Source organism: Trifolium pratense, linkage group LG5 (assembly GCF_020283565.1).
Source record: "Trifolium pratense cultivar HEN17-A07 linkage group LG5, ARS_RC_1.1, whole genome shotgun sequence".
In the NCBI taxonomy this organism is placed as follows: Eukaryota; Viridiplantae; Streptophyta; class Magnoliopsida; order Fabales; family Fabaceae; genus Trifolium; species Trifolium pratense.
The window spans coordinates 7,828,715-7,847,123 of NC_060063.1; the positions used below are offsets into that span (position 1 = coordinate 7,828,715).

Here is an 18,409-nt window from a genome sequence, read left to right on the forward strand (position 1 = left end):
CTTTACGCATTCCGATAAAAATTCTATAAAAAGCTTACTATTTAAGGGCTTAAAGAGTGCCCCGGGGGCACTATTTAGCATTTGCCATTTTTAAATACCATACATGTTGTGTCAATATATTATTATTGGATAAAATAACTTTATTTATTTATTGCACCACATCGACATGAGTTTCCAAATAAATAAATAAATCCATATAAGACAAGAAACAAATGCAAGTCTTATATAAAACGGTAACCTTGATTCGCCATTGTTCTTTGCCTGCGAATTATAGGCCAAAATTAAATTAAACTAACTAACTCTATTCAAACAAAACCTAACCATCTTCATTTTAATTACATGGATTCATCACATTCATCTTCACGCCATAGCTTCATCATCACCGTGTATGTTTGCATTTATTTTTTTTATTATAATAATTATTATTATTATATTATTATTCATTTCAACAAATCAATCATTTTCGCGCGTTTTTCTGCAATAGGTTATATTTCTGAATCGGAATCGGAATCGGTTCGTGAAACGATGAACTCGCCGTCATCATCATCGTCGTCATCGACGACGGGAAACGATGCGAACAAGTTTGCGATAAGGTCATCGATTGTGGAATCGATAAGAGGATGCGGCATTTCAGGTCAGCGAATCGACAAAGAGGATTTAAAACGGAATCTCACAATGCCTCTATATCTACGGATGGCAATGCGCGATGCAATCCGATTAAAGGATTCCGCCGCCGGCGAGAGTTTCTTCCTTCGTGAAGCTGACGATGATAATGCTGCCGTTGCTCCACTTACGCCAATTGTTGTTTTCATTAATCCCCGTAGTGGCGGCCGTCATGGTCCCGTCCTCATGGAGAGGCTTCAGGATCTCATGAGTGAAGAACAGGTCACCGGTTAATTTCTCTTCTTTACTTTTTCTTAATATAATTAAACATACTGTGATAAAAAATGTTATGTTTGTTATTAATTTTTATGATTCTGTTATTAAGTAAGATATAGTAAATAATGACAATGGATATGATTTGTTGTTATGCATGTGCATCAAATATGAACTATTAGTACCCAAGATCACTTATATGCGATGGCGCAGGTCTCTTCCAGCTTAACCAAGGTCCTGGGTTCGATCCCTGATTTGGACATGCAGCAATGTTAAACCTCTTAGGGAGAGTTTGCCATCCAAATATTTGGGTTCCACAAGGCTCGAGAGATTAGTCTCTGCAGTTACGCACAAAGTATACCTGGTTCATGCAACAACAAAAAAAAAATATGAACTATTAGTTACCGTAACAGTTACTTTATTTTCTAACTCGAATCTTACTTTAGAGGAGATAAATTCAAAAAAATCGTGTGACATTATGTTGTTTAATCTTGAATCTTGACCATTGCTAGTTTGATTTTGATCCTGTTTGGATAAACAACTTATTTGCAGCTTATAGCACAAGCGCTTATCATAATAAGCACTTATGTATAAGATTACATAAGCTATTTCTATAGCAAAATATAAATTAAAATATAATTGTTTTTTATATGCTATAAGTTGTTTTTATAAACTCTCTTGGAGAACTTATGAAAGTAAGCTGGAAAAACATATGAAAAATGTCGTAAGCTGTTTTTATAAGTTCTCCCAAACAGACTCATAAAACTTATGCGAGTAGATAAGCTCAAATAAGCCAATCCAAATAGGCTCCTAATGTATCAATTGCTTTTACTTCATAAGTTTCTATTTTGCTAACTTTGATAGTTGGTTTGTTATTGATATTATTGTTTTTGTTTATTTTATTTTTTTCTTTTTAAATTTTATGTGTATTCATGTTGTGATTGATTTCAAGTTGCTCTGCAGGTTTTTGATTTATTAGATGTGAAGCCTCCTGAATTTATCAAGTATGGGTTAGGTTGCTTGGAGACATTAACCGCTTTTGGCGATATTTGTGCCAAAGAAACACGTGAAAGAATAAGGATAATGGTATGTTTACCATGCTGATAGTGGGGGCAATAAAACATGTTCAAGTAGTTTACATCACATGCAAGTCAAAATATATATTAAGCAAATATATATTAAGCAAATACACTCACAAAGTCGGCAAGAGTTTAGATACATAAGGAGATCCTAAACTTCGAGAGCTCAACCCAAAACCCGACACTCTAATCTAACAATCCACATGATCTACAAACCATTTAAAAAAGAGACAAGGACTAAACTTACATCTTCAACCATTAAGGTGTATGCAGATTATGCAGTAACCTTATTGTAGTCACTGAGAACTTGAATGTGTTTATTATTCTTTCTTTTTTATAATAAATTGTGAAAATAGTTGGATGACAATTGAGCTTGGCAAAATGCTAGATAGAAATAATGTAGATAATGCTATTTTTGATGAATGATAATCGGCTTTATAGGTTGCGGGAGGTGATGGTTCAGTTGGCTGGGTATTAGGATGTCTCACTGAACTTAACACACAAGGCCGGGAACCAGTTCCTCCTGTAGGAATCATACCACTTGGTACTGGCAATGACCTATCTAGGTGTTTTGGTTGGGTAAGAATTCACAACTATGGAAACTGTGTTGAATGAATGTTTGTCTACGATGCTAATTTTTTTTACTGATATTTTATTATAAGGGTGGTTCATTTCCATTTTCATGGAAAGCGGCTATTAAGAGAACTCTCCAAAAGGCTAGTACTGGTCCAATTTGTCGTTTGGATAGGTATATATAGTATAATTTTGCTAATCCAATTGTGGTAGATTTGATGTCTCTGCTGTAGATTTCGAAAATATTATTCGAGTACACTGTCTGTTTGACAAAGGAATGAAGATTGCTATGTGGCTATTGTAAACATAATTTATTTCATGTATCCAGTTTTACACCGTGTTTAATTTTATGATCTTTCATTCTGTTATAGATGTTGAATTAACCTGATTATTATGTTCCTGAATTTAGCGATAAAAGCTAACATTCTTAGTTTCCGTTTACTTCTTCAATAATTTTTTAAAGCCTCCAGCATAGGAAGAATCGATGAATCAATCCTTTTATTGATCAATAGATTTAGAAACTTATGTTCTTAGCTAACTATTGTGTTTTCTAATTGGTGGATAGAGGATTATTAATATATCTCATAATATTCCTATTTGTAATGGTAATTATTATAAATGCAATACAACAATATATACTTCGACAATTCCCCTCGGTTCAAATACATAGCTTACCGGATCTGATGGTAGCAAATTAAACTAGTTTTGAGATTTTTTTTCCTTCAAATTTTGATACTTCATGTCTAGTTTAAATGTTTTCATTTCGTTGGTGGATATATGAAGACAATAATATAAATGAGTTCGGGTTATATATTTTAATTCAGATCTGTTTGCTCTATCTAATGTTGTAACAATAGGTATAAATTTTAGTGCTACTTCTTCATAATTGCAGTATATCCACAATAATTTCCTGCTATTTGTTATAATTTTTTTTATTTGCCACACAATTTTAACCATGACAGCAACCTCAATTCAAAACAATGCTTATAATTAATGCATCAACCAGTTCAGTATAACATTTGTGCTGTAAATGTTTTATGCAGTTGGCGAGTTTCACTTTCAATGCCAGAAGGCACAACTGTGGAACCACCCTATTCTCTAAAGCAGACAGAAGAGTTCAGTCTTGACGAGGTTACGGTCTAATTTTGTATGCCATGTATTATTTTTAGCTAGCTACACTGTTAATTGAATAGGTTTCTTTGTAATTACATCATAAAGGTAATGTTGCCACGAGCATATGACTTTGGCAATGCACACCTAAAGTCAGATGTCATCTTTGTTAGTGAGTAGACCCATAGAATCCTTAGGTGCGATACGTGAAAGAGATTAATCTTCAGCCAACACTTCTTAGATGTGCTTCTTGCAATATTAAATATATATTTATTATAATGTTTTGCAGCTCGGTTTGGTTGTAGAGATTGTGGAACTGTGAAACTAATAGTATTTTTTCATTAATGAGTTATGTTTCTGATAGAAACTGTTATCAAATTGGATTTGTAAGTTGTAACTACAAACAACTGTTTTATTGAATAATTCCCCGGGGAAGAGTTCCCAAATCAGAGATAGTACTTTGATACACACACACACCCCATTGAAATTACATAGAACAATGGCAACGTGATCACGGTTTCACAAGGGGTTTGAGAGCCTTGTGTCTCTCCTTTTCCAAATAACCACACAATAATTCTAGGATAAACCTTCTAACCTGCGGTTTCCTTTTTTATTCACATGTAACTAATTAATAACTGCTACTCTTATAAATATTCTTTATAAGAGGCCTAACAGTTTCCAGTTCTTTAATTGCATTCTGATTTCAGAATTGTGCTGACAAAAATAATCATTGGAATTGGAAACATTCTTAAATAATAGGTGACATAATTGCACAGACTAGAAATATCAATTCTTAACTTCCTATCATGAGTCATCATACTACTTCACTACTATAAAAAGTTGAAATAACCACGAAAATTAGAGACGGTAAAAATAAAGTTGGTCACGATATTTAGCGTCTCTAACAGTTAGTGGCAAACTTATGGACAAACTTTTCCGTCTCTAAATTTTCGTTGCTATTTTAACGTTTTCTTGCAGTGTTTGTATATTATTGATGCAGAATCTTGATGTTTTTGGTATTGATGTTTTTGAGATTCAAGTTTTCTTTATATAATTTTGTAGAATTGTGTAAATATATGAAGTTCCTTATGTTTGCAGGACTTAGAAGTTGAGGGAGAACTGCCTGAGAAAGTTATATGTTATGAAGGCGTGTTCTACAATTACTTTAGCATAGGTACTTCAACTTTCTACATTAGTAGTGTTATATATTGCAACTGCAGTTGAATCTTTACTAATCATTCATGACTATATTGTGTGTCAATTATATAGAACAATACCTCAAAGTTTATGGCAAAATACACCTTGCGGCCCTTTAAGATTTTTAATTATACCGGACTAGTTCTTTAAGTTTTTTTATTAAATCATAAAACATGTAAAGCATTGCCTTTTTCTTAGTTTTCTGCCCAACTCTGTTAAAAAGTGCTTACTTACATGATGGTTTTGATGCTGATGTGGCAAGTCCACTGTCCACACAGGATTATAGATAAAAACTATATTTTATAAATTTTAAACCAAGAAATTTAGATAAAGATGATGGACTTGGCCACCTGTTTTGAATTTGGACTTGTTCACTGTCGTTTTTCACGAAATGGGGTCTTCTTCTGCGGACAGTGACAATTTTGGAAATGCAAGGATGTTCAAATTCAACTTGAACTGGCATCCTTTTTATGAAGATGTTGAAGACCAGGTAAAGACGATGGACTTGGTCACCTGATTTGGATTTGGTTTCTGAGTTTGAACTTGAAGATGATGAACCTTAAATCTAATTTTTGTTATTTTATTTTATTTTGGGGTTTAAAATCTAGAAAATATAGTTTTTTTTTTTACTATCATATGTGGACTTGCCACATCAACATCAAAACAACCACATAATTCTTTTTTAACAGGAGTTGGATGGAAAACTAAAAAAAAGGGTTGTGGTGCATAGGTTTTATGACGTAATTGATTAATTTGGTACTAAAAAAACTGGAAGGACTAATATGGTACAATTGAATAACTTAACGTTAAGTTTGGATGGAGCGTTTTAGAGGAGAAGGGAGCACATACTTTTTCTTTCTTAAATACCCTGAAAGACCGCATATTGTATTTTGCCAAAGTTTAAAGTCAAATTGCATGCTTGTTGTTATTGATTTAAGTTAGGGTAATTTTAAAATATAATTTTGGACTAGTTATCCATGTTTCCTGTATTTTTCATCTCGAAAAATTTCATTTTAAGTTTATAATTGTCTAAAGTAATGGCTTCAAAAACTTAACCATGTTGTGTTTCTGCTATTGGGATCGCTTTCCTTTATGCCTAACATTTCATCATTTTTTCTCTAAATACGTTTACACATAAATGAATCAAAAAGAGGAAATAAACCTTTGCCCTGTCAAATGAAAAAAAATACGTTAAGAAACTACAAATATTATGGATCACACTTAGATTAATGTTAAAAGAATTTAATATTTTGTACATGTTTTCCATCTTCATTAATATTAATGTAGGAGTTGTCCCACATTTTATTTTGCTACCCTGCCTCATCAGTCATCGTAGCTCCTCTAAGATGATATAATACAATTTCTTTTAAAACATAACTTCATTCTTGCCATTGAGATTGCATCATTAAAAATTATAACCTTTTCATCTCAAATTGTCCTTTTTTCTTCTTCTAATTGTGCTCATGTTCATCTATGTGCGTTTAATAAAGATATTGAAAGCGATTATCCTTCCTTTTGTCCTCCTTCCCCGGCTCATTACCATCAATCTAATGATTCACTTGTTTTGTGATCATCCCGCATTTTTTCATCGCATTCCTTCTCATCACTGCTGACGAGACAGATCTAAAGCATGCTAAAGACTAGGAGGGAAATGTAAGCCTCCTATACAAAGGAAAATATTAAATTTTAATTATTCTAAAATTATCCTAAAGTCATTTGACTTGTAATTTTCCTTGCTCTTCTTATTCTCCATGCTTTGTCCTCATCAACTATCTGATCTTGCTGTCCTTGGTTATAGATTTGAGATATGGTTTTGAAGGGCATGTGTTGGATGATGTTATAAAACATAGCTCATAAGAGGGGGTGAAGCGAAAGTTAGAAAAAAAATTAAATTTTTTTTTTATAGAAGAAAGAAAATAGGTGGCAGCAGCTTTGTATAGGTGGCTGCAGGTTCTCTTTTAAGGATGTATCACCTCTTTTCAACAATTTTATGGATTTTTATTTCTATTTGTGTCGGTCTGTATCTGTTTTGTTGGACTGTCCTTGTTGTTTTGCTCATTTGATAGCACAGGATCAGTTTTAGTTGTTAGGAGGTCCTATATTGCTGAGGTATTGGTGTTTGTATTATTGTTTTTTGTGTTCTAGCACTCCTTGTGCTTTGATCACTTCAATGAATGAATTTTTGCTGTTCCAAAAAAAAAAAAAAATATCTGACTAGTAACTAACTACCAACAAACTATTAACTAATTACTAACTTACTGATACCAACAAACTATTAACTAATTACTAACTGATACCAACAAACTATAGAAATCATCTGTTTTAACATAGATGATAAACTGATATTTAATTTATTTTCATCATGCTTCCAAAAAAACTCTTGAATGCTTGACTTAGGTGTTAATTTTTTATGGAAACGTTTTGTGATATCTTTTAAAAAACACCAAGTTATATATTTCAGCATTTTTAGATTTAAATATTTACAGGAATGGATGCCCAAGTGGCTTATGGCTTTCATCATCTGCGTAATGAAAAACCTTACCTTGCTCAAGGACCAATTGCAAATAAGGTATTGACTATTAAACTTGTTGAGTTGTTCAATGCATTTTTACATACTAAGTTCCTTACTATGTGGTTTCTTTTGTTAAAAGATGAGAACAAAGAGACATGCTACAGATTTAATATGCATGGTAGCTTAGGCTTGGTATTCTCAAATTGGTGCTCTTATCCTTTGGCCTATTTGCAAACAACATAGTAGCTTAGGCTTTATCTTACAAAGTTAATGTAATAATTATGAGAATAACAAGTATCCAAATTATTATACCCCAACATTATGTTGGTCTGAGTAAAACTGAATTCAGATTCCTTTAAAATCTCATGTTCATATCTTGTGGAGAATAACATTATGTTGGAAGCCATTTGATAGTTGGAGAGGATGTAGAAATTGGTGTTATTCGCATAAGTCACTTTTCTCACTATGATATGCCAAAAAACACAAAAAGTTGTTCCATGCTAGCCAATCCTTTAGAAAAAAGAAAAAAAAAGAAGTGTTGTTTTATCAAACAGCATAAATGCATACTTTTTTTTCCGACTCAAGCATAAATGCATGCTTAAACCAAGCTAAACTTGAACACAAACTAGATTACAAAGAGGCCACACAAACAATAATAACAATACTACCACTTGCGCGTGACTGTGCTCAGGACTGTTCATGGTTCTTTTCTGCTTAGGACTGTGCTTATTGACACAATATTGTGCTGCACTGTGCAGAGCCATTGAACCTAAGAGATAAATTCAAACAGCTTTGTAACATGCTGTACAGTGTAGCCGCTGGAAAGGACCCAAATCCATCCTGACACATGAAATTGGAAGGGTGGTGTGGGGGGTGAGTGATGGATTACCCAAATATCACATCTTGGATCATTGAGGAAGTTACAATAAAACAAGGCATTGTGTGATCCAAATGAGAAGAGCCTGTTGGTGAGGTTCTCGGCTAGAATATTCACAATATAGAAATAGAATAACAGTATATATTGAAAGGAAAACAATATTAAGTTATTGGAAGAACAACGTAATGGAGATCTACAATCAGAGTTTAAACATTGTTTTCATGGGAAATATGAAAATATCTAAGTAAAGGAGTCCACTAGACATGAATAGATTAAATTTGATTCTCTCTATGCTTCATAGAACAGTAGAAGAAAGAGAAAAGATGCACATGATGAAATTAGTGTTAAAATCACAAAATAAATGCTCCAATAAAGGATTTGTGTAAAAATTACAATAACCACAAATATTTAATGACTTCCATTACAAGATTTGGCTATCTTGTTTGAGAAATATTCATATTTGTTAGTTTTCTTAATGCTTTATTTGTATTCAAACTTTTTTCATTTATGTTTTCATTCAACAAAAACTATATATATTATTTGTGCCACATGATCATGATGTCATAAATTTTAATCCTACCAATAAAATATTTGTGATCAAATTTGCTTTTCATTTTGGTTGCAGATTATATACTCTGGTTATACTTGCACCCAGGGTTGGTTCTTCACACCTTGCTCGAGTGAGCCAGGTTTAAGGTATAAACTATTTCAACTAAAGGAGTTCATCTTTATGGTATAAATTAGTACAAACTAAAAGTTCTTGCATGTTATATTGCCTTTTGATTTTTCTATAAGGTCATGATTCTTGGTTAGTATTTTGTATGAGAAGTATTAATAGAGAGAAATATTCATCATTCTTGATGAAACTGTAACTGAATTTCTATATATGGAAAAGTGATTGCAATGTGCAGACTTCAACTTATATAGATGCTGAATGCTTGACCTGTTATAGAAGGTCACTCCTATCGTTTGCCTGGCAGCTGTCAACTATAACTAACTAAGTGAGTTTGTTATTCCTAATTAGCACGGGGGCAAAAGCAACAAGGCTAACTTTGAGAGCAATTGCAAGGAATATTGAAATACAGAAAACTTTAATGTCTAATAAGTATGTTCATAACTTCACCCGATCATATAATATAACATAACATATGGAGAATGATAATGAACGTGTAGTTTCCACTCCTGGAGAGCAGCAAGTGTCAGCCGACCTCAAAACTGAGAAATTGGGATGACTTCTATTTGAATTATTAAGATATATACCAAATATTTTTATACTAAATATATATAAATAGTTATTTGTAGGCAAAACTATACCATGATTTAAAGTTTAAGTTTCAAGAAGGTCCTTCATATTTTTTCTTGTCATGTTAGTCCTGCATTTAAAAATGTCAACAATGTTAGACCAAACTTCATTTTTCATTTATGCATGTTACCAAATATCATAAGCATAAAAAAAAGTAAATTATATCTTCAATTCATTTCCTCTAGAAATCCTTTTGCTAAACGGGATAATTCTTCTGTTTTCAATAGTAAGTTTCACTGTTACAGGCCTGATAACTGCTAGTCTAATGATCAAGTTTTTGGAAAAAATTTCTGATATTAGGGGACTTAAGAACATTTTGCGGATGCATGTCAAAAAGATCAATTGCTCTGAATGGGAGCTAGTTCCAGTTCCTACAAGGTATATTTCTTATCATATACTTTTTAATGGTGTGTATTAGTAATTGGTATCAAGAGATGTGTGTACCATATTAATGTTTTTGTGTTTCTTCCGTAATCAAAATTCTGTCTTGATTTTTTTACCGACTTCTCTAGTTTACAAGTGTCGTAACAATTCTTCTTGTGCTTCCGTTAATTTTTCTACATTTCAAATGAGGTTGTCAATTGCTTTCAGTGTAAGGGCTGTAGTTGCTCTTAATCTACATAGTTATGGAAGTGGAAGAAATCCATGGGGTAATCTGAAACCAGAATATTTGGATAAGGTATGGGACTCTTGCTTCCTTTAGTAACCCTTCATGATTTTTTTCATGTTTATACCAATCATTATGTTTTTGATGCAGCTTCTCTGAAATTATTTTTTTCAAGTGTAAAATATAACAATTATAACTACTAGTTTTCTTTGATTCAAAACAAAAGAGAAAAACTATTTGTTTTATTATCAACTTAAGCTATTTGATTAATTTATATTTATTACTTGTTTTATAAAAAATCAAGAATCTTTACAAAGAAACACTTTTGAATGTAATTTTAGAGAGGCTTTGTTGAAGCACAAGTTGATGATGGACTTTTAGAAATATTTGGTCTAAAGCAAGGATGGCATGCATCATTTGTGATGGTTGAACTGATCTCTGCAAAGCACATAGCTCAGGTACCACATGTTAATCCGACAGTACTGTTTATTCTTTTTTATTTGTGGTGAGCTTTTTACATCTCAAATCAATTGTCAAATTAATGAGATCAGTATTCCCTTATAGCATCTCCCAATCCCATGGTTATTTATTTTTAATGAAATTCACTTTGAGTTTCATACAGTACTACCCAGTAGGCCTCACAACGCTATGTCATGTCTATGCTGTTAGCAGCCCACACTCGGTGGGATTTAGTCCCACATCGGATAGATAGGATTCTGGAGATGAGTTTATAAAGGTGAGGCAATCCTCACCGGTTTTGTAAGGATGAGTTAGGCCTCGATATTCATGACATGGTATCAGAGCCTATCGGGTCTATCGTTGGGCTTCTACGTCGTTCACGCTCCTGGCCCATTGGGCCGGGCTGAAGCTTGAGGGGGTGTGTTAGCAGCCAACACTCGGTGGGATTTAGTCCCAGATAGATAGGATTCTTGAGAAGAGTTTATAAAGGTGAGACAATTCTCACCTTACAAGCCGGTTTTGTAAGGAGGATAAGTTAGGCCTCGATATTTTGACATATGCAACTCATACATATTGTGTCTCACATTCGATGAGAGATAGTTTGAATATATGTTTATAACTGGAGACAATTCTCACATTACAAGTCAGTTTTCACGCACCATTGGAGATGCATTGTTGTTGATCACTCTTAGTTTCTAGTAGTATCGACTTATAATACCAAACTCTACGAAGGTATAATACTCCCTCCAGTCTTTTATATAAGAGACACTTGACCTTTATAGATTCATTGAGATTATAGACCAAATACATTAATTATTCAATGAATCTAGAAAGGTGAAGTTTCTCTTATATAAAAGACCGGATGGAGTAGCATTTAGTTGATTATTAGGACATTTGTCTCCCTTGATTGGACAATTGAATTTAAAATAAATACTTATTGACATCCAAAAACCATAAAAACGAATACAAACACTAAAATTGCCTAAAAACCATAAAAAACGACTACAAACACTAAAATAGGCCAAAAACCATAAAAACGACTACAAACACTAAAATTGGCAAAAAAAAACACAAAAACGACTATAAACATTAAAATTGGCCAAAAACCCAAATAACTACCCTAAAATAGAACTTCTTGTCCTATTTTGTCACATTGATTCCATAGGTTAACTCCCCGTCCTCGATATCCGATTTTAGGCCCATCTATCTTCTTGGGTGTCTTTATAAGCTTATTGCCAAGGTGTTGGCTAAGCGACTTGCTAAGGTGATTGACTCGATTATAGCTTCAAACCAATCGGCTTTTATTAAAGGTCGTAATTTGGTGGATGGTGTCCTAGTGGTTAATGAGGTGGTGGAATTGGCGAAAAAATCCAAAAAAGAATGTCTTATATTCAAAGTGGATTTTGAGAAGGCGTACGACTCGGTTGATTGGGGGTTTCTTGAATATATGCTTCAAAGATGTGGTTTTTGTGAGAAGTGGATAGGTTGGATCCGAGTGTGTGTCTTTGCCGGAAACTTATCGGTCCTTGTTAATGGCTCCCCTACGGCGGAGATTAATATTCAAAGGGGCCTCAAGCAAGGGGATCCTTTGGCTCCTTTTTTATTCTTGATAGTGGTGGAAGGTTTAAGTGGAGTAATGAGGAAGGCGGTAGAGTTGAATGCTTTCAAAGGTTTTTCTATTGGAGGGGACTCGGTGGCAATATCTCATCTCCAATACGCGGACGACACCTTGTGTATAGGGGAGGCGTCGATTGAAAATCTATGGACCTTAAAAGCTATTCTTAGAGGCTTTGAAATGACTTCCGGGCTTAAAGTCAATTTTTGGAAGAGTGGTCTTAGTGGTGTAAATGTAGAATCGACTTTTTTGGAGATGGCATGTAACTTCCTCAATTGTAGACGTGGTACGGTGCCTTTTAAATACCTTGGGCTCCCGATCGGGGCGAATGCAAAAATCTTGGCTACTTGGGATCCCCTTATTCAACATCTTCGTAAAAAGTTGTTTACGTGGAGAAATAAACATATAAGCCTAGGAGGTAGAATAATTTTGATTAATGCGGTGTTGAATGCGATCCCAATTTTTTATCTCTCTTTTATGAAAATGCCGGTTAAAGTGTGGAAGAAAGTGGTGCGGATTCAAAGGGAGTTTCTTTGGGGGGGGGGGGGGGGGGGTGAAAGGTGGCAATAAGGTTAGTTGGGTGAAATGGGCGATGGTGTGTAAAGAAAAAAGCAAAGGAGGCCTAGGGGTGCGAGATGTTACAATTGTAAATTTAAGTCTTTTAACTAAATGGCGTTGGCGCCTTCTTCTCCCGGGGAGGGCGCTTTGGAAGGATGTTTTAGTGGCGAAGTATGGGAGACACATTCTTACTAATGTGGATTGGAGTGGTGTTAGAATTCCTACCATGGCGTCAAAATTGTGGAGGGATATTTGCTCTTTGGATAAGGTGGTGGAGTCTAAAAATTGGTTATTAGAGTCCATGGTTCGCCGTTTGGGAAATGGTAATTCTACTTACTTTTGGACTTCTATTTGGACCGGTGATGTATCTATTTCGGCGCGTTTTCCCCGTTTGTTTTCTCTCTCTAATCAAAAGGAGAGTATGATAAATGAACTTTGTGAGTATGACGGGGAGCGTTGGAATTGGACTTTCTCATGGCGGAGGGCTTTATTCCTTTAGGAGGAAGAACTTGTAGTGCGTTTGAGAGATCTCTTGGCAACGGTAAATTTATTAATGGAGGATGATGGTTGGAAATGGGTTCCGGATCCGGAAGGGGTGTTTTCGGTAAAATCTACCTATCTTCACCTTGTTGATGAACTTCGGTCCGGGGAGGTGTTGGAAGATGGTAAGGCGATGATTTTTTATCATATTTGGGATAGTCCGGCTCCGTCTAAGGTTATTGCCTTCTCTTGGCAACTTCTTCATGATCGGATTCCAACTAGAAGTAATCTTGCGGTTCGGGGAATTTTAGTTGCGGATGTTCCTTGGGAGTGTGTGGGGTGTGTGGGAAGTGTCGAATCATCCATTCATCTCTTTTTGTTGATTTGGTATGCTACAATTTGGTCCCTTTGGAAGGCGCGGAATGGCTCTATTTTCGCGAACGAATCTTTTGCCCCTAATGATATTGTGGAGGAGATAAAGGTCACAAGCTGGAAATGGAGTTTAGCGAGATTAAAAGTGCCTCCATGTATGTATTATGAATGGACATGGGATCCCGGAGATTGCATACTGCGCTAGTTTTCCTTTTGGTGGTTTTTTGGTGCTGTTTTTTGTTGTTGTGTTGTGCTGCTGCAGCAAGGCTTTTTGGCTTCGGCAGGTGTTGCCTTTGTGTTTTTTAGGCTGCCTGCCCTTTTTGTTTTGTTTAGGGTGTAGTTTTTGTAAGCCTTTATATGTTTGTCCTTTTTGTTGTAGTGGGGGCAGACTTTACCTTGTTGGTTTCAGATCTTGTAATGTTCCTTTTCTTTTGCTGCTTCTAGTACTCCTTGTTCTAGAGTATGCTTTAATAATATTTGCTGATTAAAAAAAAAAAACTGTTATTAGTTAGCATAAGTTGAGATTGCAAAATTAATTTTTTTTCAGGCGACAGCTATCAGGTTGGAAGTAAGAGGAGGGGAGTGGAAAGATGCTTATATGCAAATGGATGGTGAACCTTGGAAACAACCAATGAGTAAGGATTTCTCGACATTCGTGGAAATAAGGAGGGAACCATTCCAGTCACTCATGATTAATGGAGAATGATTCATTTTCCATATATGATATGATATTCATAATGTGTATACCATCCAATCCATATCTTATGTAAATTTCTATATGGGCTTTGATTAATAGAAAAAGAAAATACCATTTTCAAATATCATAGAGGAAAGGATCTAAATTCCTTGTTACTCCAATTTTTTTTTTCTACATTTTTTTTAGGATAAATAGGTTATTGCCCCAAAGTAGACTAGTTTTGGTTTATCCCCTGCAAAAAAAATAATTTTGGATTACCCCCTGTAATGTGAAGATTCTCTAGTTTACCCCCGTCATGGAAAATGTTGACCTAAAATTCCACAAAAATGTTGACGTAGCATGGTCAGTCGAGGGTAAACCAAAACTTGCTAACATCGTAGGGGGCAAAAAGACGGAATCTTAAGTCAACATTTTTCATGAGGGGGTAAACCAGAGAATCTTCACATTACATGGGATAATCCAAAAAATAAAATTTGTAGCAATAAACCAAAACTCGTCTATTTTGCAGTGGAGTAAAAACCTATTTACTCTTTTTTTTTATGCAAATATAAGTGAACCATGTGAGATCCATTATCATCTTTTCATAATACTTCCTCCGTCCCATTTTATAAGACATCGTTTGACTAAATGTACTATTCATATTGTTGTTTTGACTGTATTTTTCTAAAAATATATAAATGTAAATATTATCATATTAGATCTTATGTGATTTGTTTCGATGAATATTTTTAAAATATCAAATTTCTATAATTTTTATCAATAGAAAATTAAAGATATTCGTAATCAAAATTATGCATTGACATATATGCAGTGGTGAATGAACTTTTATATTTTGGGACGGAGAGGGTAAAAAATATGGAAAAGAAGAGGAGATGTGATGATTATGATGAATAATTTAATGAATTTAACTTATAAAATATGAGTCCCCACTCTATTTAAAGAGTTTAATTGATATGCACCGAAGGTGTAAAATAATTTTACACAATCTTTCAATAAATAATCATTATTTCGCCATGTCATGTCAAGAAAGTGAGGTGAAGTGAGATGATGTGGCGGAAAACATGGTTGGTATTGGTTGACAGTGTAAAATTATTTTACACCGTAAGTGCATATCAATTAAATCACTATTTAAAACACCCTCTATAACATTCACTTTGTAATTGGTAAAAAAATATGAGTCCCCCACTTTGCAAATAGGTCCCACATAAAATGATGAAACTCACGTCATTTTCATCCAATTAGAGAGCAAGTGTTAAAAGAGAATGTGTTTCTAACACTTCTCTCAAATAAATTGAATTAATTGACTTATTATTCACACGAATTAATAATAATATATAAGTAAAAGAGATAATAATATTTTTTAAAAGTACTCTTATGATGTATTTGTATAAAAACCTTTAGCAAAAATGTAAAATGAAAGATGTTGAATTGAAAGTGATACAAGTTCTAAGTAAATCGGTTATTGCATCGATGTATTCCATCATTTTGAATGAATGAATGAACATTGTTTATTTAGTAAAAAAAAAGTAAATCGGTTATTTTAAGGCAAAGTAATTTTTAATTCCAAAATGAATAAAGAAAAGGAAATGGTAAAGCAAAAAAAAAAGTTTATTATAATTAAAACTCTAAAAATAAATAAAAATAAGAATTTATGGAAGAAAAAAGGGAAATCTTAGAAAATAAGGGCATCCAGACAGATACAGCGGTATATATAATTGTAATTATTTGTACAAAATCGTGTGTGACTAGTGACTACCTTATCTTGGAATTTGAAATTTGTGCAGTGCATGTTTCAAAAAAAATAAATAATTTGTGCAGTGCAAGAAAACATTACATTTCTTCACTTAGCATAGAGAGAGGGAGGGATGGAGAGAGATATATAAAACATTTCAATAACCATAAACTTGTGTACATTCAAATCTCATCATCAAAGTCTGATTGAGGTAAAACACAATTATATTTGATCTATAAATTTCTAATATTTTTATTTCATCTTCTGTGATATAATCTCGTTAATTCTTCACATGATTTTTTTTTTTTATCGTCAATTTGATAATTGATTCATTGAGTCAGAGTTAAAGGGAGATTACACTTTCTTTTCGGTGAAAATATTTTCTTTTTCAATTGATTCAATGAAAATTGTTATTATTATTATTATTATTATAGATCTGAAACATTGTCTATCCACCATACTTAGGATTGAGATTTACAACTCTCGGTCATCTAATTTATATTGCAGGCTAAGATTATTTTATTGTGTGAAATTAACTGTGTGAGCTTAGATCGTTTGATCTCAAATTAACAACTGAAATTTACTACTTTATTAAATTGTGTGAAATTTTGACCGCAGGTGGTGATCTTGATACCCCTTATTAAAGTTTGATGTCTAGTAAGCGCCTCAAACTTTAATAAGGGGTATCGAGATCACCAACTGCGGTCAAACTTTCACACACATTCATAAAGTAGTAAACCAGTTGTTAATTTGAGATCAAACGGTCTAGCTCACATAGGCAATTTCATACAATTAAATAATCTCAGCCTTCAATATAAATTAGATGACTGGAGTTGTAAATCTTATTACTAATTATGGTGGGTAGACAATGTTTCAGATCTATAATAATAATAATAATAATAATAATAAAATAATAATAATAATAATAATAATAATAATAACAACAACAACAATTTTTAAACCCACTCCGGTGCCAATTTGGGTGGGTTAATTTATCTTCTTCAAAAACAAAAAAAAAATCATTGAATCAATCTTTTTACCGAAAAGAAAGTTTAGTCTCCTTTTAACTCTAACTCGGTTACTCAATTATCAAATTGATGATAAAAAAAACATTTCCATGTGAAGGAATTTATGAGAGTATATCATAGAAGATTGAAATAAAAACTTTAGATTTATAATAGATCAAATATAATTGTGTTTTACCTCGATCGGACTCTGATGACGAGATTTGAACTTACACAAGTTTATGGTTATTGAAATGTTTCCTTTGTTCATCTCGCTTGTTAATTTAAGATCAAATGGTCCAGGTCACAGAGTCAATTTTAAATAATAAAATAATTTGAAAGTCTCACCGCAGATCTGGAAAACGGAACTGAGAGATTGAAGACACTCAAACCCTAATTAAAAAAATAATAATAATAGTCAAATAATAACATGAAAAACCAACTAGAATAGGAATCTAGAATAACAAATATAAAAACCCTATCTTATTGTTATTCTATATAGAGTGAGAGTGTGTAGAAGATGAAAAAGATGAAATATAAAAAAGATAAACCAAAAGTAACACAGTGAAAGAAAACATAAGAGATGGATGAGAATGATACCTTGAGTTGTTCGACAATAGTGGATGGGTTTGAGCCGACGGTGGATGGTGTGGCGATGATGATTTGAGTTCTTCACTCTTACTTTCTCTTTGTGTGGCTGCGCTAGGGTTTCTTTGTGGAAATAGAATGAGTGTGAAATTGTATATAAAAGTGTGAGGAAGTTTTGTAAAACGGCGTCGTATTATTATGCCAACGTAATAGGTAAATAATTAAAAAATAGGCAAGTAACACGGGCCAGTTCGGGTATCCATTAATCAAATTTTATAAATCGGACCCCCTGCCTCTCTCCAAATAAAACCTCTATTTGGACCGGTCAATCTGCAGATCAGCTTAAAACCGACCCTGTTCAATTTTTGGCACTGTTTTTTTTTTTTTTTGCAATTTGAGCCGGGTTTCGGTTCCATGTCCACCCCTATTCTAAATAAGAGTTACACTACTACTGATCATGTTAAGAAAATTCTGAGAAGCTAGCCTATAAAGTGGAGACCCAAAGTGACACCTATTAAAGAAGCTAGAGACTTGAATAACCTAGTGAAGGTGTGAAAACACAAGAAGGGGGGGGTTGAATTGTGTTTTAGCTAAGTTAAGACTTTTTCAAGTTCTTAACTCAGCTACGTTCGCAGCGGATAAATAACACAAATAATAACAAGAGAGAGAGAGAGAAAAACACACAAGCAGTTTATACTGGTTCCTCTCACAAAACGAGAGTAGTCCAGTCCCCTTGCACTTCCAAGGGAGTTCACTATAATCACACAAGA

The 18,409-nt window shown here is 33.6% G+C and overlaps 1 protein-coding gene and 1 long non-coding RNA gene across 2 annotated transcripts; one reads left to right on the plus strand and one right to left on the minus strand.

Moving 5' to 3' along the window:
• The first annotated feature begins 243 nt into the window (after nucleotides 1-243).
• LOC123887151 (diacylglycerol kinase 7-like) lies at nucleotides 244-14,460 on the plus strand. The gene is made up of 13 exons (XM_045936441.1): nucleotides 244-386; nucleotides 485-885; nucleotides 1,840-1,962; nucleotides 2,397-2,534; nucleotides 2,618-2,703; nucleotides 3,572-3,659; nucleotides 4,737-4,812; nucleotides 7,322-7,404; nucleotides 8,850-8,920; nucleotides 9,828-9,905; nucleotides 10,119-10,206; nucleotides 10,476-10,592; nucleotides 14,166-14,460. Exons 2-13 carry the CDS (start codon nucleotides 526-528, stop codon nucleotides 14,322-14,324), a joined length of 1,467 nt encoding a protein of 488 aa, XP_045792397.1. The 5' UTR covers nucleotides 244-386; nucleotides 485-525; the 3' UTR covers nucleotides 14,325-14,460.
• On the minus strand, nucleotides 8,961-17,759 carry LOC123887152. Its single transcript, XR_006801371.1, has 3 exons — nucleotides 17,652-17,759; nucleotides 17,400-17,444; nucleotides 8,961-9,597 (listed from the first exon to the last, which is right to left on the minus strand). It is a non-coding gene; the product is annotated as an uncharacterized LOC123887152 (long non-coding RNA).
• Between the last annotated feature and the right edge of the window lie 650 nt (nucleotides 17,760-18,409).

Coding starts and splice junctions, on each gene's coding strand:
- LOC123887151 (XM_045936441.1), top strand. CDS start 526: ATGAACTCGCCGTCATCATCATCGTCGTCATCGACGACGGGAAACGAT. Junction 886..1,839: donor ATCTCATGAGTGAAGAACAG/GTCACCGGTTAA, acceptor GTTGCTCTGCAG/GTTTTTGATTTATTAGATGT. Junction 3,660..4,736: donor AAGAGTTCAGTCTTGACGAG/GTTACGGTCTAA, acceptor TTATGTTTGCAG/GACTTAGAAGTTGAGGGAGA.